At 40.0% G+C, this 21,440-nt stretch overlaps 1 protein-coding gene across 3 annotated transcripts in view; it reads right to left on the bottom strand.

The window, feature by feature from the left end:
- Positions 1 to 21,440, bottom strand: part of FAT1 (FAT atypical cadherin 1) — a 119,950-nt gene that overhangs the window by 84,280 nt on the left and 14,230 nt on the right. For all 3 annotated transcript variants that reach the window (XR_009517868.2, XM_069540291.1, XM_060001166.2), the window contains exon 2: positions 16,965 to 20,244. Coding sequence is in view for 2 of the 3 variants with exons in the window: in XM_069540291.1 (XP_069396392.1) it covers positions 16,965 to 20,226 (3,262 nt within the window). In the remaining variant the exon portion in view is untranslated. The remainder of the gene's footprint in view (positions 1 to 16,964; positions 20,245 to 21,440) is intronic.

Here is a 21,440-nt window from a genome sequence, read left to right as displayed (position 1 = left end):
GAAGTACAGCCACAAAATTAACAATCACCATTTCAATTATGATAGTTCCCTGATTGAAGTTTTTTCACTAACAATATTGGTACCTTTTTGGGTTTTGTTTTTAAATCCAGATAGTCAGTGGCAGCAAGAATGCAGAGAGATGAACTTTCTTAAACTGCTGATGAGGCTTTTATTTATGGGTAAAAATGTGGCAATTTGTTTTGTAGCAAAAACTTTAAAAATTTTTATTTCCTCTGACCTAGTAATTCCACTTCCTGGAATTTATGCTAGGGCAACAGAGAAGCAGTACACGTACAAGGAAATAATTTAAGTGTTCAAAAACTTGGTATTGTTATACATATTACAATTAATCTCTGTGATGGCATACTATATTACCAAGAATCATGTTCTCTAAGAATATTTTAAAAATCACAAAAGGTCCTGGATGTGTATATTGAAAGGAAGTCAACAAAGCAATACGCACAGTGTTAAGTTTACTTTTTAAAAAATCCAGCACTTGGAGCTGTATGGGGGTGTGTGTGTGTGGGGGGGGGGTGGGTGTGGGTGTGGGTGTGGGTGTGTGTGTTGTGTGTACACAAGTTAGGAAAAAATTTCAGTGGTGCTCTAGGCAGTAGAACTTTAAGAAGTTTTTTTTTTCCTTCTTCATAATAGTCTACATTTTCCCAGAGCTCTACAATGGTTATATAGTGTTTTTTTAATTGGAAAATAAAGTTCATTTTACAAATGCAAGTGGTTCCCTGCCAACTTTGCCCAAATGCTATGGAGAGTCAACTCTTCAAAGAAAAGAATCATTATTATGTAATCATTTTCAAACTCCCCTTTTAAGACCTTAAAAGGGGACTTCTAAAGCTAACAGAAGCCCCAAGCAGGAAATAAATTTGCAACTGAACAGATGCACTCCCAGAGAGGGGTGCGATGCACCTTCGGTGGCTTTGGCAACAATTTCCTTTTATTATTCCTTCGATTCCAAGTGCTTTTCAATCCAAGAAGCCTGAAAAAGTTAATAGGTCCTTAATAGGGACTCTGCTCCCTGAACTGATTCCTGTTCATAAGGTAATCTGGAGACCCCATGTGGCCCTTTCACACCGGCTTTAGCAAATTCCCTGCAGTGAGGTGGCCCCAAGGCAACTCTGTTTTCCGAAGACCAGGCTGTGACCTAATCAATAGGGCTCAGAGCAAGACAATCCCTACATTCTACAGTCCTGAAGGGGGGAGGGGCGGGCGGGAGGAGAGTTCAAGCTTTATTGAGGAATGCTATTTACCTGTCACCGTGATGGTTCACCCCGCAGGGGTTAAAAAAAAAATCTCCAGCTGCTTTAGCAGACTCCCGGCCAGCAGCCAGCACAAAATAAACATATTTACTTAAGCTTCATTCACAAGTTCTGATGTAAAACTGTTAAAGCCCCAAAGCAGGTAGATCTGTGAGATACCAGGGCAGCAGTGGCAGCTTGCATGGTATAGCAAGTTTTAACCGCCTGTCCATTCAAATGCCATGAAGAGTGTCATTACCAGAACATGACAGGAAAAAAATCATCCCAGTGTGCACATCCCAAAATTTACACAGAGGAGTCCCAAAATATGAACTTTTTAACTCTGAAAAGAATTAAAACTGAAGCAACACAACGGCAAGTTTACAGAAGGACTACTTTTCATCATTGCCCTTAATCCCAAAGAGAAGTATGAAAAATATAGGTTTTGGGTTACAAAGGTTAACAATTTCCCAAGCCCATAGGAACTTGTCTTTTAATTACTACAGATTTTGCTTCATTTGGAAATGGAAGACCTGGTCTAATCACATCTTTTGGAAAAATCACTTGGTAAAAACTGTCTTAAGACAACAGATACATTTACATAAAGAAGATTTAGCCCTCGAAGGTCAAATCAAATTAGAATTATGCTACCAACCCCAAATACATACCCAAAAGGCAATGTGAATGGGACTAGTTTAAAAAGAGATGTTTATCCTGAAAAAAAAGACACTTGATTCACTCAGAATTTTACAAAAGCTATCACTAGACAATTTTTAATTGAAAACAAAGCTCTAATTTGAAATTAACTATTAGGTTGCTTTCCTACATCCACTAACACAAAGCAAGAGACAGCCCAGGTCAAATGACTGCAAAATGAGTCTCCATCCAGCTTTAACACTAGCTTAACATCACAAGAATTGCTTCACTGTAATATTTTTACACACCAGGATCTAAGCCAGCAGCACCTTTGACAAAGAAATTTTCTGCAACACCAGCATAGTGAGTTTTTAACATCCTCACCGAATACCATCCCAAGAAGGTATCTGCTCCTAACAATACTAAACTCGTCACGCAGAACTACTTAACTCTTCCCACCACCCCTTCCCAGCAAGGGTGCACCAACCAATCATGGAAGAACAGACATGGGGCCATCACCTCACTGGGTGACTGAGCCTTGCTTTGAATTGACAAATATTCCTCAGAGTCGTTGAGCTCCACACAATTCTCTCAACCTGTGCTGCGCTGGAAGTGGGGCTAGTCCACACAGAGATGTGCTGTAAGTGCAAAATACACATCAATTCAAGACTTCATGTGAACCCCAAAACATAAAAGGTCTCATTAACACTCTTTTATGTTGATTACATGCTGAAATGTATGTTAAATATATTGTCAAAACTAATTTCACTTATTTAATGTGTGTGTGTGTGTGTGTGTGTGTGTGGCATTTAGAATATTTAAAATTATATACATGGACGGTCCTACTGAGTAATGCTGCCTTAACTTGTAAACTAACTCTTCTTTGAAGATTCGAAGAATAAAAAATAAAAGTAAACACTGGCAGAATTTATACAATTCTGCAAATATAAGTTGTGAATATAGGCTCACTTTTTTCATAGGGGCAATTGCATCGGAATAAAATGCTTAAACAATAGGGTACTTCTAATAAATGGTTTTATAGTTTACTCTGGGGCACAAATTGTTTTGTTGTGCTTTGTTTTGGTTACACAGATTGTACTGATTAGGTGTCTATCATAATGCAGATTCACCTCTAATCCCAAAATAGAGAATTTAAGACTGCTATTCTCTTAGATAAAATGATCGTCCATATACTCTATTCAAGATTCATTATCTATTAAAATATCAAATTTTAGGTCAGCATCTCTAGACTAGGTTTCTAATGAAACCTAAATTAAACTTCTGTTATAGAATCTTAATTTCATCCTATGAAAGAATTTTATTAGAAACAAGAACATTCATTTTGATATTTAATGATCACTGTACAGCAATAAACAATGAACAAACATTTATTCTTTACTAAGGTCACTTATTCTTTTCTTCTCTAAGGAGGATTATTTTTCATTGCTTGTTTTTCTAATCTCTTTGAGGAAAATAATACTAACCAGGGTTTAATTATATTTTCTTTAAAAAAAAAAAAAAAGATAGCCACAAGTTTCCTTTTCCACAGATAAGTCAATGTGTTCAAAGACATTAACTCCCCAAATTTCCATTAACTCCCCCAAATTACAGAAACATCACAAGGCTTAGTCAGTCAGTACATTTATGAGTTTGTTTCAAATTCTGAGATTTGAAATGTCATAGGGCATTTTCCTATTTATTCTGTTGCATATTTGTCACGTAACTCTAATACAAGCTAACTTTAATACAATACTAAGTGGCATTAAAATACATCTTTAAGCTATTTTTAATATGTTTCCATTTAAGCTGAAACGTGAGCAGAGGTATAAGGAACGTGTACGAAGCCAAGAGATAGCAAAGCACCCTCCTATGTTCCCTCCCTCTTTCGATGTCCCCTAAATTGTCCCTGTACTTCCCATTCCATTTCCCCCAAGTCTTCCTCTAAGAAAAAGCAATAAATGAAATAATTTGTGACAAATTAATTAGCAAGAAAAGTGGTGTAAAAAACACCATCCAGAAACCAAAGGCTGTTGTGAAGACCTCCTGGCTACCTTTACCAGACACTCAGTATCTCTGCCTTTGGCATTAAAATGCTGTTCAAAAATTGGGATCCTCAAGTTCCCTGGGGACAAGCCACTTCAGAAATCTTTGTGATAAAAACTGAGAAGGAGTAAAGACTATGATTTTGGTGTCTTTACTCTTCATGCATACTCCTGGTATCTTTGATCAAGTTCTAGCTTACACGGAAATATATTTTAAATAACTTGAAGAAGTATTTTAAAACCATGAAATGTTTTAACAGCATTAAAAACCTTATGTATAGCTGAATATGTAAGGTAGAAATTTTTCAAGAAACTATAGATATTTTTTACAGACAATTTTCAAATGCCTTTAAATTCTTATGTACATTTACTATTCAAATGGAATTTCCTCGAAGGGAAAAAACCAGCTAAAGTGGCTGTGGTAGACTGAAAAATGAACACAATACTTTGCAACGCCTCCCGAGAGGTGGAGTCTATTTTTCTACCCACTGAGTCACCCTGCTCAGCCAGGAATGTGGGAGAAGTGACAACATAAGAGTTCTGAGTACAGGCCTCAAGAAGTCTTGCTGCTTCTGTTCTCTAGCTCTTAGAACCCTGAGACTATTATGTGAACAAATTCAAGCTGGTCTGCTGGATGATGACACATGTAGGGCTGTACTCCCGGCCCGCAACCAAAATCTAGCCAACTCCCAGAGGCTGAGCCATCATGCTGACAGCAAATGACCCAACACATGAGCGAGCCCAGCTGAAACTAGCAAAGGAAAAACCCAGCTGAATCCAGCCACAACTACCAACCCACAGGATTGTAACCTAAATAAACTTAGGTGGTTGTTTGAAGCCACTAAGTTTAAGGTGGTTTATTTCCCAACAAAAGGCTAAATAACATGGTTCTCTGTGACTTGCTTCACGGTATTTCACGTCGGCCAAAGATAATGAAAGTTTCAATTTGGCTTTGGATTTCTCTGCATTTACTCCACTAAATCTTCTAATCGTTCTCATTAAACCTAACTTAAGCTAGACATCATCTCTCCATTTCTCGTAACTCTCAACTGGTTCTCAGGCACCAAAATGTGCCTCTCCGAACAGATCTCTACCCAAATACACAGAGAATAACTTCCACAAAGGTTTCCTGCCCTTCCTTTAATCATCCTAAAGCGTTAGGTATAAATTAGAAAAACGAAGTGAACTGAATTAGCTACTGCTAACCGTCTATTCATATGTATGAAAGGTTTAGAATTAGATGCCCTAAGCAAGAAAAGTAGACAAAGAGCAAATAAGAATTGTTTTTAAAATTTAGATGCAGTAACTTAGATGAGGAAAATATTTTTAGTTTTTACATATATTACTCTCCTTAACATAGTCAGTCTGCTCATTGAATTTCTCCTTAATTCTACTAGGCTTTAAAAGAAGGGTTTGCTATAAGTAAATAGCACCCCATTAACAGAAATAACCAAGAGATTTACAATAAACAACAAATGGCTTTTTAGAAGAGTACATCTATATGTGCTCAATTTATCGCAGAAAACTGACAGTTTCAAAAATACTCTAGGACTCTAGAAATAATTACTTCTTTTAAGCTTTAGGAAATTCATCAATAATGATACTAGCAAGTAAAAACAGGCTCTACTAATCTGGAAGTCTTTCAAGAGTTAAATGTTTGCAAAATAACATACAATATAAATGGATGTTCATCTTTTAGTACTTAAAACAGAAGAAATATGTTTCCCAGAGAATGACACAGGCTATTCTACAGCCCAAGAAAACAACAATCCCTAAGGCAGGTATACTCACCTAGAAAGCCACAGAATTTAGGACTTCTCATTCTAGGTGTTGGTAAACCCAATCTGACAACTGAAGTTGCTTCTCGAGCCGGCAAAGTATAAACAAAAGGAATCGGCAGTGCCACTGAAGTTTTGTTGTGGCTATTACTCTAATTCTTTTGTTTTGAGCTATTTCAGAAGTATGGGAAAAAGGGCATTTTAAATGGAAGATCAGTTTTAACTGCATTAAAAGAATAGGTGGACCTATAGCACATATGACACCTTTCTACCCCTTTATCATTTTCTCTATATATTCCCAGTAGAATAAATTTAAAAGGTCTTTCCCAATGATGGTTACTTAGATATGTGTTTCCTTTTATTATTTGGTAACAATCTATTTCAAGTTCAAACTGTACCGATCCACCAAGTGTTTGCTGTGTGCCTACTACGTTCCAGGCATAGTTCTAGGCACCAGCAATACAGGCAGGAACAACACAAAGGTCCCTGCCCTCATACAGCTCCTATTGTGAGACATAAAATGACAAAAGCAGATTTTTTTAAATGTTAGAATAGTTCTTAATATACACTATGCAAAACACAGTATTTGAAAAATCATGGGCCTTAAATTATAAAGCTTTATATTCTGTAGATGTGATACTTAGTTTGACTTCTTTCTAAAACCAACAACACTGAGCTAATTAAAAACAAACATGGATATTATTCATGTTCATGCTTTCCTAATCAGCTTTCATCTTCTACATGAAGTCATCACGCTGTTAAGAAAAAAATACTTTAAAAAATTGTTTTAGATCTATCCTTTAAAAGTAACGGGGTTTCCATTCTGATGCCTCAACCAGCGAACTAACTTGGTTTTTACATGGCAAACTCGTCTTTTTTCATTTAAAAATGTACACACCTTCAGCTGAGGAAAAAATCAAAAGAAGAATAGCGTCATGTGACAAACATTTATTGGCTTTATCAAAAGATGACCATCACTGAACAAGTATTTACTGACTACCAGCTGTGTGCCAAGAACTGCAACAAGATAAAGATATTTGAGACAGCTTGATGTCAACCAGTTTTAAGACTAAACAGGCAAGTAAAACAGTTAACGATGACAAGCTAAAAGCAGGGAGCTCCCTGGTGGCCTAGTGATTAGGATTCGGTGCTTTCACTGCGCTGCCAGTGCCAGGCTCAGTGCCAGGTTCAATCGCTGCTCAGGGAAACTAGCCATGAGAGGTGTGGCCAAGATTTAAAAAACAAACAAACAAACAAACAAAAACTAAAAATAAATGGATCTTAGAGAATCTTTTAACTAAGAATTTATGGTTGAACTGTTTTAAAACACTTTAAAAGTTAATTCAAATGTAAAGTCCTTTTCCAAAAAGCTGTTTTAAACTAACAAAATGTCTTCAACTTGTGATAAAGAAAACATATTACTTCACGAAAGAGTCCAAAATCACTGTTTACAAAAACTGACATAACACACTGACTGCAACTGATATGAATATCAATACCTGTAAATCACAAATCAGAAAATGTTGCCACACACAGATTAATTTCATCTTTCACTGTAAAATTATTTAATGCTCCTTTTATAATAAACAGTAGCCTTAAAAATAAGCATTACTCATCAAATTTTTTCTTTTGTACTGAATAAGGGACTATTTACAGAACTAAAACAGTATATTAAATCCCAAATGCTCTGATTTTTAAGACCATTTAAATAAAAATCCAGTCTGTCAAGAAAGTTAAGTTCAGTATTAGAAGTCTGCGCTATCTCACATTATTTTACCTTAATAAAGGCATACTAGTAGTTTGAGCTATGGAGGATTTCTACGGTAAGCTGGCAATACTAAAGATCAAATCCTGGCCCAGACAGCTGCCTACCTTAAAAACGGATATATTTTTTATTATTTTATTATAATTGTTTGTCTTTTACACCTTAATGGGGAGACAGGTTTATCTGAAGATACAGGTTTGCAAAGAACTATAGGTTATTACTTCACTTGGAAATAGCCTTGGATGACAGATTCTCTTGAATCTGTACATTTTACCCACATGTACAAATATATAGAAAAGTGACTTCTATTTGTCCATTGTAAAGGTTTACCTTCTTCATTTATAAAGTAGAAATAAAACCCACTGTATAAGCACATATTAGACTAAGTGCCATGTAATGTACGTAGAAATACTTGCAGGCTGTGGAGCATTATAAAAATGCCTGTCATCAACCACTGTCACCATCGTTATCACTGTTCTCCTTGCCCTCTGGTCCTCCCTTATGAGAGCTTGTGAGGATTGGCCACCCTGAAACCTCTAGAACAGAGGGACTTAAAACCAGAGGTCCAAGGACACTGAGGGTCCATGAACAGAGTTAGCATTTCATGAGCCCCTGGTATTGTAACCAAACTGCTGAATCTCTGAAGAGAGAATATACAGCTTTCAACAGATTCTCAAAAGTTTCTGTGGTTCTGAAAGCATGAAGAACCACTGTTTTGAAGATCTGGATGCAGGTATCTGGGAGGGCAGTAGAAGAAAGGCCTGACACCCCTTTCATGACTACCATTATTATACGTTGCAATCTGTTTGTGGAACAAAGGCTATGCAGCGCTATGTCAGCCACCGTGCTTAGGAGCGGGCAGAAAAATAAGCAAGACTGTGCTCTGTCTTTGAGTTCTGGGTGACACACATGAAAAAGACCAATAAACCAAAAGACTCTGAGTCAGACATATACCGAAAGGGGAACAAAGAGAAGCAGGCTAACGACCTGGTCTCAGGAAAGGCTTCTCAGAAGAGGCAACACTGGCTCTTTAGGCCAACCTAACAAATATTTACAGAGTGCCTATTACATGAACCCAGTAGTAAAAGATTTAGAATCTACCCACACAAGGAGCTGACAGTTGAGAAAAGGACTGTAAATAAACAATTACACTAGAGTGATACTTGAAGTGAAAAAAAAATACATACAAGAAAAGAATTAGCTCCATATGAAGGAGAAAGCTTGTCAAGAAAGATTTATTAAAGCAGAGTTAGAGAAAATAAGAGCCGATCAAGTGGTCAGTGTGTTACCCAAAGGCAGGGAGATAGGAAACAATGGGGCCCAGAGGCGTGAGAGGGTGACAGGGAAGGGACTGGCCCCAACTGGCTAAAGCACCTGGATGAACAGGAGCTGATGAGGGCAGCACAGGCAAAGGACATTGGAAAAGGGAGGCAAGTTTACTAGGGCATCACAGGCTATGCTGAAGAGCTGGGACTTCATGTAATAGGGACACTAAAAAGCTTTAAGGAGGAGTCCGTGGAGATGGAACGCCCCTGCTTAAGAACCATCTCTGTATTACCAGAACACCCTCAGTGTGTCACACCTTAAACCACATCAATTCCTATGACACTACTTAATTTAAAAATATGTATGTATGGGGACTTCCCTGGTGGTGCACTGGTTAAGACTCCGCCTTAGCTCCAGGGGACGCAGGTTCCCCGACCAGGGGAACTAAGATCCCACATGCTGCGGGGCAACTAAGCCCGCGCGCTGCAATGAAGAGCCCATGCAGCCAAGTAAATAAATATTAAAATATATACGCATACAAATATTTCAAAATTCAATGAACAGAGTATATTACCATCTAATTCTACTCAAGAATTACTGTGATGATCTAATGAGACAATCAAAGAGCTTAAAATAGGGTTAGTACACAGTAAGCATTCAATAAATGTTAACTATAATTATATACTGATGGTGATAAATATGAAGAAAGTAAGATAAGCGCACAATATGGCTAAACCAGCGCAAATTAGAAAGAAGTCTTAAGAAACTACAGAAATAGCTGGGTAACTTTTAACAAAAAAAAGGAAAAATCAACTGGACTAAATTAAAAAGACCATATTTGGTAGACTTTCTCCAGCATAAAATAAATAGACACGTCTAAAGGTTCTCTTTCAACAGGTCAGTTTACTCAGCTACTTGGAGGACTAGCAATGAAACAGGTTCAATATGATAGCAGATATTCTGAGGGGAGAAAGAGTACTTCAATTGCCAAGGCAAGTTAGTTGATAAGACTGGCCCTTGAAGTATATATGTGAATAGTTTTGACTTTTATCACTGCCGTTAAACTGGATGACTGCCAATTCAACACGTTCAGCCATGTGCCCTTGAACAGCAATCTTCCCAAGTCCATTTATTCCCAGTAACGAACGAAGACATGAAAGACCGTGCTTTGTGGCACTGTGTCCTGTACGGTGAGAATGCACTATTTACAGCAACATGGTTTGGTTTTTTAAAAACTACGTACCATGAAGGTAGCTGCAAATAAAGGAGTACACAAAATACAAACTAACAGATAATAAATACTTGACAAACCCAGACTTATGAACTAAAACAATCCAGAGTCAAAACAACAGGAACAAAATGGTTAAGAAAAAAATCCAACATGGACAAACAACTAAAGTTTAAGATCTACTCAATTTTCATAATTGGGCAAGGCAGGCAATACAGAAAGAACAGACTAGAGGTTAATGGGGTATTAAATCTCTATACACATACGCCTCTCATCAAGGTATGAACACTCAACTCTTCAACACTCTTAGAACATAAAGATGGTTCCCTGCCAAGAGGGTTGAGAAGGAGAACAGGTTCACTAAGGCTTTCATGCCACACACCACATGGTGGCGAGGACAATGGCTGAGGCCAAGGCATCGAGGACGACAATGCAAGACAACAGCTACGAGGAACTCCATGCAAAGAAGAAGTGCGGGTTAAGCCGGCTTCAGCTACTGTGTGCATTAAATTGGTTTCAAAGGTTAGCCAGGACCCTAACAACCACCTAAAACAAGGTTTCCATGAAAAGAGGCTTCAACTAACATCCAGTACAGTTCACACAGGCAGCATTTTTATTCATGAGAGGGTCATACTTTCACAACTGAAAACACAGGTGAGACACCTGTCCATCTCCACTAGACATGGAAGCTCACCATATTACTCAACACGATTCACCCGCTACTAATCAGTTCAGTGCAATAATCTTAAATTGTTTAAGTGCTACCACTCTGTAACGCTAAAATCCTGTTCTACTAAATGTGCCGAAGAGCAATCCATCGTTCTGAGGAAAAAATGAAGGAGGAAGATTCTCAGAGTCAATACTCCTTCAAGACCAAGCCTCGAATTTAGGATTGAAGGGTCCAGCCCAGCCCAGCCCAGTCCACCCCCATTCAGCCCAGAATCCCACTCAACTTTAAATGGGCTCCCTTGGGGCATCTCAAGACCACTCACTCTTGAGCAAGAGGCAGTCCCATGCAGTGTCTGCATGCACACGCTCCCTAGTTCTGCCACTTAGTACTCAAGTGGTTTTAGGCAACTTATTTAACCTGTGAACGTTTCCTCATCGGTAACATAGGGACAACAGTAACTATCTGGTACTTGTGAGGATTAAGTAAACTAATACATATAGAGTGCTTAGACCAGCACTGGTTGTGACACTCAATAAGTCTCTGTGGTTTGTTATTACAGTGACGCCCCTCATCGTTACTGTCATTATCGCCGAAAGCATGCAGCCAGAGAGCATACTTCAAGTTGTTTCCACCGCATCCCCCCCCAGGTTCTGGCCCTCACACATCATTTAGGATTGTATCGGGGCACTGCACGCCTTCACCACATGCTGCTAAACAACGTAACACCACCTGGAATCACAGGGCTTTATATCCCCACCCCTCTTCCAGCCACACTCACTCGGTACTTTAAGCATCAACTCATTAAATATCACACAAATAACTAAAGAGAAGCTGATCCTCTGTTTCCTCTTAAAACAAAATGGAATTTCCTTAGGATTTCTAATAAGATCCTATTTTCACCTTAAAATCCTCCTGCTTCAAAGGAGGGTCCCTTCCCCAGTGGGATTATTACCACGCCCTCCCTGCCCTGACTCAGATTCACAGATTCTTTACTTCCAGACACAGCAACAGCACACTATCATCACATAATTTCTGCCAAAGCCAGATTTTTCAATCTCACTGTTGGCTAGGAAATCAGTTTCTTTTCTCTTCAACTTTCTGAGGAGGAGAACAAAAAGAAAAGAACAGGACAGCAGCTGTGGCCACTTAAGGGAGGAGATGGCAACACAAAAGCTCTTTCATCAGCAAATTTCTTCACTCCCTAACGGGCCTCCCACCAGTATCTATTTAAGTTCCTGCTGCCCGGAATTCTAGACCCAGCTCCTGGTCCCACCACACTAGACCACACTTCTAGCGGCCACCCAGCTCTCAGCCACTCTTACAGACTTTTGGGTCATGATGCTTGAGCCCATTAAGAGCCTTTCTCTACATTCTACTTTCTGTCATGAGAGAAGTGGCCCTAGGAAAAAACATAGGTCCCTGGCTGTATGCAGAATATCCTACTTTAAGTTGGGAAAAGGTTTTTTAAACTTGAGTGAATAACCAAAATAATAATTAAATACTCAGAGTTTGGCCAAACCAGACAGAATCCCCAGAAACATTTTCCCTCTCACTGAAGTCAACAATAAGGTTAGTCTGGACTGGAATTCCCTTCTGTTCCCATTAAACAGACTCATTCCTCCTGCATCCCATAAGGCAGGCCAGGAGCCAGTCTCCAAACGGGTGATCCAGGAATGGTGCAATAATGCTCCCCTGTTATGAGAATGTAGCCAGGTTCTCTCAAGAAAAATGTAGTCCTTATTCTCCCTCCCATATTTCATGAACAGTGACTTATCTTGTTGCAACAGCTGTACTTCCATATTAATTCATTCCAAGTCTTTTCATCAAAATGTAAATTTCAATCCTGAAAGCAGGATTGGGAGTCTAAGAGTAACACAGCACTAATAAGTTCAGAAATTTGCTTTTATCTTAGTGAAATACTTGGTCTCCCCGAATATGTAGAGTCACAACGGGGAAACGCTCCAGCTTGGCTGCACTACACTACAACAGCCAAACTGAACCAAAGTACTCCACGCAGAAGGGAAAACATACCTAAAAGACATCCCGTTACAATACAGACATGGGTGCAACAGAGCTCAACTAATAAACACTGCTTCAATACAAGGTCCTATTAACAAATGAAAAGAAACTTTTGGCCAAGCATTTTGCTGGGTTGTTTTTTTTTTTTTTTGCGGTACACGGGCCTCTCCCATTGTGGAGCGCAGGCTCAGTGGCCATGGTTCACGTGCACAGCCGCTCCGCGGCATGTGGGATCTTCCCGGACCGGGGCACGAACCCATGTCCCCTGCATCGGCAGGTGGACTCTCAACCACTGAGCCACCAGGGAAGCCCAGCATTTTGCTAGTTTTAAAGATTATTTAGTTTTAAAAATTAGCAAAAACCCGCAACATTTTACTTGGTGCTCAAGTAATAATTAACTTGGATGGGTCCTCATCATTATTCCACAGTTCTCCAGGAGGAAGCCCCAAGATTCCACTCTGCTCAACTCTGAAGCTTACAACAAGGCAACCAGGAATGTATTGGAAGTGAGAATGGGGTGAACGCTGAGAAGTATAAAGTCAGGAAAATAAAAACCTAAATGTGAAATTACACATGCTTCCAAGATACGTACTCCACTAACATTTCTGTTAAACCTGCTTTACAACCCTCACTGTAGATTTTAAGGAGACAAAAAGGGAAGAAGATTTAATTAGAGCACTGGACATTGGCTCTCTAACAAGACTGACTTTCCAAATAGTGTTTCACCTAACACTCAACCTTTCCAAACCTCAAATGGACAAGCAATCGTGTGGGCTTGGATTTATCAGAACAGTTAACTAACAACAGCCAGCAGCCTCTCCAGGAAAAGCATATGACACAGTGAGAGATTATCTGATGAGTCAAATGACTGTCACCCCCATACTGCAAGTACGTGTGGCCTCCCTGCAAAGCCAATTAGCAAAAGATGCACAGAATTCAGTTGACAGGGCTGTTCATCCAACTACATATTTTAGGTAGTCCATAGAATTTCCATTTCCAAAGAAAACAACTTGTCAGGGGGTGTTTCAAATTTAAGTAGGCTTTTTTTTTTTTAAAGAAAAAGGAGGATCTTAAAAATAATAAGAACTAAATTCAGATAGCTGAATATATCCTCTGTTCTATGAGAAGCATACAAATGATATGCGTATGTGACAATGTTGAAATAGGTAAAACACCACAAAAACTCAGTTATATTATTCAACCAACACTACAGAGTTTAAAGTTAAGTCAAAGGCAGGAAGCAAACAGACCATGAGATGGGCAGGTTCGTGGGCTCCACACCCACAGCAGCTCTGTACAGGCCCACAGACATCAACCCCATACGAAACGTATCCCTAGAGAAAGGAGGCTCAGCAGAAACGGGCAAGGAGCAGAGACTGAAGTTCTTGAAAGGTGCTAATGAATCCAAACTGGGCCAGGCCAACTCCAATTCACACCGGAGTTTTACTGCTGTGTCCTACGGCGTGCCCAATGGTGTCCCTGAACTGCCCCTACGTTTCTTCATCTGACAGGAACCTCTCCACACTTCCCACCTGCCTTCAAAATCAGTGAGACAAACCCCACGTGAAAAATTAGCACATCTAATTTTAGTATTTCTGCTGCACAAACATACCGACTTTTCATGAAAGAATTCTATACTATGATACCAAGTGCCTTGCCAGGGGTCTCTGGAAAATAACTTGGGCTGATAATTCTACTGCCAAAAAGAAAATATCTTGCAATGTATAAATATTATTACATCACCTTCATTCAATTTCAAAAAGCACACAAACATAAATCTGCTGCGTGCTATGTATTTTCCTCTGTAAAGCAAGGACTGCGCAATAGATGACACCTAGAAATTGCCAATTTTTCTCTCACCTTTAAATCTCAATCTTTATACCAATGCGTAACAGTTCCTACCCCACTGCCCATAATCCCAACTCATCCCCTGGCCTCTCACTAAGTTACCACTGGAAAAGTCTGGCACTGCCGTTCAGCTTGAAAACTACTATAAATTATATATTTCAGAATAAATACTGCCTTGTTCAGTTGGTTGGTTACCCCACCTCCCTTGATAGTAAGAATATCCCAGTCTCTTAAATTTATAGACGAAAAGTATTAGTTTCTAAATAGGTCTTTAAAAAGCAACAATAAAAATACTCTTCTCACTTGAAAGAAAAAAATCCAAAAGGCTGTGCTCATATAATTTAAGACATCAAGGAAATGTAAATTAAGATTTTGTTTCTATTTTCTGTCTGAACTTTAACTTCCAACAGTTCTCTTCACAGACTTTCAAAGCCCACCTTGGAAAAGAAAAAAATAGGAAAAATTGTCCTTATGAAATTCACAAAAACACTTCATAGTTTCAGCTTCAGTTACTAAATCCTGGGTATTTTTCTATGTTGCCATTGTACCTGAAAACTAATTCATATCAGAGAGTATGAAAAGAAAAAAGATCCATTCTACTCTTCAGATGGGTGATTACTAACTGCTGCTGGTGATGCTATTTTCTCTTGAATTGAACCATTACAGGTATTTCAGATTAGTAGCATGTAATCTGCAGATCTGTACCACATGCTAGTGGTATAAAATTCACTAGAAAAAGAACCCCCTGAATAAACAAAAACACATTAAAAATTGTATAGTCTCTAAAATCACTTATTTCTAGGACAATAATTATTTTTCATGTGCTATACACCTATTAGATACGGGAGTATTGACTGAAGAACTTATTTGTGGTTATTACTGAATAAAAACTTAAAGGTTTAATGTAATTAGAAAAATACCCCTTTTAGAATGCACATATTCATAAAGGAAACATCAATGAGATTAATAAACAAACTGAACCCCACCTATGGCTGATTACTGCTGCGATTACCCAGTTTCCTTCTATTTCCACTAGCATTCTCAGAAAGCAGAACATTCAAAGCGAAAATAATCATTAATTTACTCATTCAGCCTTTAACCATTTAATGAGCAGCTTCTACACGCCAGGCACTTTTTGCTAGGTGCTGAGGACAGAAAATACATGAGCTAAAAGCCCATCCTTAAAGGTGGTTCTGGGCTGAACTGTGTACCCCAAGATTCATGTGCTGAAGTTCTAAATTCCCAGTACCTCAAAACATGACCGTACTTGGAGACAGGGCCTTAAAAGAGATAAAGCAGTTAAAATGAGGTCATTAGGGAATGGTCCCCTATGACTGGTATCCTTACAAGAAGAGATGAGGACACAAACATACAGAGGGAAGATCATGTGATGTCACAGGGGGAAGATGGCCAACTACAAGCCAAGGAGAGAGGACTCAGAAGAAACCTGCTCTGCCTTGATCTTTGACTTCTAACCTCCAGAAATGGGAGAAAATAAATTTCTCTTGTTTAAGCCACCCAGTCTGTGGCAGACCTTTGTTACAGCTGCCCCAGCAAACTAATACCACAGCTCACGCCCCATCAAAGGAGACTGATATATAACTATAAACTCTGTGAAAGGCAGCTAACTTTGAGATATGTACAAAATGTAAAAAAAAAAATACACACTCTAGCATAAATTGGCTATCCTGGATGTTCTGGTTTTTAGGACCTTATTCTAGGGGAAAGAATATCGTAACAGAGCATTGTTACCATTTCCAAGAGACATTAAATAGACTCTAACACATGTTATTTCACTTTATGCCCACATAAATCTTACAGTAATTTTGAGTGTCCCCATCTTAAAGATGGAGAAAGTCAGTTTTAAAAAGGTAATCAACTTGTCCAGACCACCAAATTAACAACTGAAAAAGCCACAATTCAAAGCCAGGTCCCCTCAGTTTGACATTCTACAGCCTACATCTGCCTTTCAAACAAAACCCCAAGAAGGTACTAAGTCAAGCAGATCACAGCATGAAGTTTTAGAACAGAGTCTTCTCTCTGTGCACTGCCTAATTTGCAGGTGTGCACGAATGTCTGAATAGCATGCTAGGTAGTGGAGTAGTCTTTTAAGTCTTCAACCTTACTAGCTGGAAAAACTCTGGAAGGGCCTCTCAAAGTTACAGCAAAACCATAAGCATGCTTCTGATAATATACAGAACAAACCTGTATATTATCAGTGGTAATGATTTCAATTTTTCTGATTTTTTTCCTACTCATTTTATGCCAACTCATTCAGGTTCCTCTAGTTCCATCCTCATGGCTTACTATACAAAGACATGTGCAACAGGACAAAAAGTATGGACATGCACTGCGCCCTACCAGAAGCCAACGGGGAATTGTGAAGGAGCCAGCACAGGGCATATTTACTTTAGAAAAAAATGAAAGGGAAGAGCAAACCACAGTAATAAAAACACACCTACCTGTTTCTTCATCTATTTTGAAAACACCAACACCAGAACCATCTCGAATGGAATAGTGGATCTCCCCATCTCTTCCTGTGTCCTCATCATGAGCTGATACCTTCATCACTGATGAACCAACAGGGACATTTTCTTTCACTACACCCTTTTCCACAAAGCTAGGAAACACTGGTGGGTGTAAGTTCTCATTCACATCGATGACTTCAACTTCAATGTAGCAAGTGGAAGACAGAGAAATGGGCTTCCCTTTGTCTTTGGCCCTCACAGTGAGATTATACACTTGCTTCTTCTCAAAGTCCAACTGCTGTACGATTCTAACTGCTCCACTGAGCTTATCCACATCAAAGTTTCCTTCTCCGTGGTCCATAAGACTGTATCTCACCTGACTAGACTGACTTAAATCAGGATCATAGGTCTCTAACCACATGATTATGGTTCCTTCTGGAAGGTCCTCTCGAACTTTCACACGGTAATTAGGGGGAATAAACTTGGGTGGGTTGTCATTAACATCCTCTAATGACACCTTCAGAAGCACCGTGGAAAGCAGCTGCGGTTCTTCTCTGGCTTGATCCCTGGCTTCAATCTTTACGTAATGCACGTGCTGTTCTTCACGATCCAAGGGGTTCACGATTTTAACCACTCCAGTCATGCTGTCAATTGAAAATTTATCTGTGTCTGTAAGAATAGAGTACGTCACATGTCCATTGGGCCCCAGATCTTTATCTGTGGCTTCAACCTGGATGATTTCACTATTTATCTCTTTGTCTTCACTCACTTCAACGAAATAGTTCTCCTGTAAAAACTCAGGTGGGTTATCATTGGCATCCAGAACTCTGATCTCCAGAAGACGCCAAGCAGCCTTCTGTGGCAGACCGAGGTCAGACACCGTAACATTCAGGGTATATCTGTCTGTTGTTTCACGGTCAAGCGGAGATAAAATTTTGAGCATTCCTGTTTCCATGTCAATAATGAAGCAACTATCCTCATTTCCTCCAGAAATAGCATAGACCAGTTTTCCGTTGAAGCCAGTGTCCAGGTCAGTAGCATTCATGAAAATTATGCTGGAACCCACAGGATGATTTTCCTTCACCTCAATACCAGCTGGAAGAGTACTTCTAAACTGTGGTGTGTGAGCATTGACAGAGTGAGAATCAAAGAAGACATCCTCAACCTCTCCCTGACTGTGTAACTTATTGGCCTGCAGGAGTTTCTCTGCCAGCATCCTGGCCACACCAGTCTCCTCGCAGTGCAAGTTTACTGGCTTGCGAAGGGCAGCCACAGTTATGTTGATATATAATGGTGTGGCAAAATTCTCTCCATCTGTAGCTGTAATTCTCAGACTGTGAAATGACACCTTTGCCCCTAAACCATTCATGAGCGACTGCTTTAATGACAATACCCCGGAGCTGGGGTTTAAGCTGAACAAATCCAGTTCATTCCCAGCTTCAGTCTGATACCGCACCAACTGCAGTTCATCTGCGTCAATGGCAGAAACAGTGGTTATCTGCTCCCCTACACCTAGGTCCCTGGGAATTGTTCCTTCACAGTTTATCTTCTCAAACAGGGGTGTGTTGTCATTCAAGTTATTGAGAGTGAGAGTAGCAAGGATTTCAACCTCCCGGCGGTACGGCAAGCCCCAGTCTGATGCCCGAATCCTTAGAGTATAAACCCGTGGCATCAGCTCATAGTCCAAGTTCTCTGAAGTACTCACAGCACCGGTGAAATGGTTAATCACAAACGGCACGTGATTCAAATTTGCAATGCTGTAAGTCACATACCCGTTCTCACCCTCATCAGGGTCCACAGCACTCACACTCATCACCGTAGTACCAATGGGCACGTTCTCGTCAAAAGATGCTTTGTAGGCTGTCTGGGTAAATTCAGGGGGATGGCTATTTGCACTCAAGACTTTAACCAAGACTTTGGTCGAGGCTTTTCTGTCACTTGTTGTTACTTCAAGTTCAAAATGGGAGGCTTGCTGTCTTTTAATTGGTTCTAAAATGGAAATGAGACCAGTGTTGTGATTTAAACTGAATTTAGCTTTTCCAGGTGTACTTTTAAAAACATACTTCAAATGAGAATAGCTAGGTGTGGCTTTCACCATGACCACGGGTGTGCTGGGAGGAGCAAATTCACTTATTTCTGCTCTGTAAACCTCCTTTTCAAACTTGACTGGCCCAGCTTTGAACCGTGGTGAAGTCACCTGAATAACTTTTACAGAAGAGAACTGGGGAGGACTTCCTTTATCTTTCGCCTGTAGTGTCAGGTTGTAGCCGAAAGGATGACTGTCCCAATCAATGTCACCGACTGCTTTGAGTTTATACTCTTTGCTCCCTGGAGAGGTCCTCACTGTTCTAAACTGCTGAAGGAGGTCTCCTGCCACAATGCTTAAAGAAGCGACTTCCCCATTGGCACCCTGATCGCAGTCATCCACGGTTATGATGGCATACGTTGGGTCCTTCTCCAATTCCGATGGTGATAACGTCACTGCTGTTATCACAGGAGCACACTCGTTGGCCTGCTCTACGTGAACTGTCAGCTTAGCCATGCTGCTGATACCACTGCTCCCGTACAATTTCATGCCACGGTCCACAGCAAGAATTTCCATCTCATAGAACTTGGTCTCTGTGTAGTCAAGTCTACCAGTTAAAACTATGGTGCCACTGGTGGGGTGGATAGCAAACATGTCTGTTCGATCTTTAAAACTGTAGTAAAATTCTCCATTGGTGCCTATGTCTGCATCCGTGGCACTGACTCTTGCAATACTGGTCCTCAGGGCTGTGTTTTCAGGTAAAGAAACACTGTACGAGGTGGGTGAGAATAATGGCCTCAAGTCATTTGTATCCAGCACTTGTACCCTGACCTTTGTTCGTGCTTCCACATTAGTATTTTTTTCAACTGCTTTGACTATCAATGTGTAATGGTCTTTCACTTCTCTATTAAGAATAGCTGTATTTCCTCCTTTGGTCCTTATTCTCAGAAAGCAAAAGTCTCCAAGAATGTACTCTTCAGCTTTGAATAGGTTTTCATTGTCTCCTGAGACAATTTTGTACCTTAACTCCCACAATGGATTTGTAATGTAAATACCCATCTTTACGGGATGCCCAACATAGGTCTTCGCTGCAGAATTTTCATGCACTGTGACATTGTACTGGAAATGTGTGAACTGTACAGGAGTTTGTTCAAGTGCTTGGCTTCCATCACTGTCTCCAAAATGCTGGAGGAGGAGCAAAAGCAGAAGCGAGGCCAAATGCCTCCCCATCGCTTAACTCCCAGGAACCTGCAACGGAAGAAAATAAGAATCATTGCTTCAGGGAAATAAACAAAAAGTGTACTTTTCTTAAGGTTTTAGACCTTTTTTTTTTTTTTTGCGGTACGCGGGCCTCTCACTGCTGTGGCCTCTCCCATTGCGGAGCACAGGCTCCGGACGCGCAGGCTCAGCGGCCATGGCTCATGGGCCCAGCCGATCCACGGCATGTGGGATCTTCCCGGACCGGGGCACGAACCTGTGTCCCCTGCATCGGCACGCGGACTCTCAACCACTGTGCCACCAGGGAAGCCCAGACCTCACATTTTAATAAAGTATTTTCCATCTATACAGAATATGAATAAATGCAATAGTTTTCCAATATAAGTATCAATACTGCTAATATTTCTAGAATTACTAAGTTTAAGAACAATTTTTTTTATTTTAATGACTCAAAGAATCTTAAAGAGCATCAGATGAAGGTCTTCCAGCTGCAACAACTACACTGTATTCCTGCACTTCAATCTTCAAGGCAAGTATAAGCCACTGCTAAAAAAGGGAGTGAACATTGTTTCCATTTACTTGTATATAATAAATGAAGTGCTCAAAAGCTCACAGACTTGATGCTACTACAGTATCCTGACCATGGGACGCTTCGGACAGCTAACAACCAAAAAAACTCTCAACAGTGGTTTTATATAACCTCTCATAATGATAGCTTGTAATCTCATCTAGAAATTTATCCTGAAATTATATTATTTCTTTATAAGAATGATTAAGTTGACTCCCTACATAATATAAGGGTTTACTGTCTCATTTAGCACTGTATTAACTATTTAAAGGTATTAAAATAAATGTATCACCAAGTTTAATACTGAAGTCATTTCTGAACCAACAATCTGAGCCCCAAACAGTCAGTTTACAAAAGGCAAGAGCTTGATGTCAAACAGAACTTGCCCTCCCTAAACCAGGGACACAAATCTTGGCAACATCACTGCTGCATCACCACTGCTGCCAACAGCCAGTGCACAGAGGGTCGGCACAAAGCTAAATCATCTAAGCAAACATGCGTAGAGGGGCCCAATCAACGCAGCAAGGTGGAAGGCACTGCAGGGAGGTCCAAGGGTGAGGTGGGCGGAAAGAGGACATGTGAGAAAGGGGTACCCTGAACCAGTGGGAAGGCAGGCAGTTCACTGGGCTGAGGCCTGGCGGGGGAGGACAATCGCTTT

Source organism: Delphinus delphis, chromosome 21, assembly GCF_949987515.2.
Source record: "Delphinus delphis chromosome 21, mDelDel1.2, whole genome shotgun sequence".
In the NCBI taxonomy this organism is placed as follows: Eukaryota; Metazoa; Chordata; class Mammalia; order Artiodactyla; family Delphinidae; genus Delphinus; species Delphinus delphis.
This window is presented reverse-complemented; position numbering and strand designations above follow the sequence as displayed.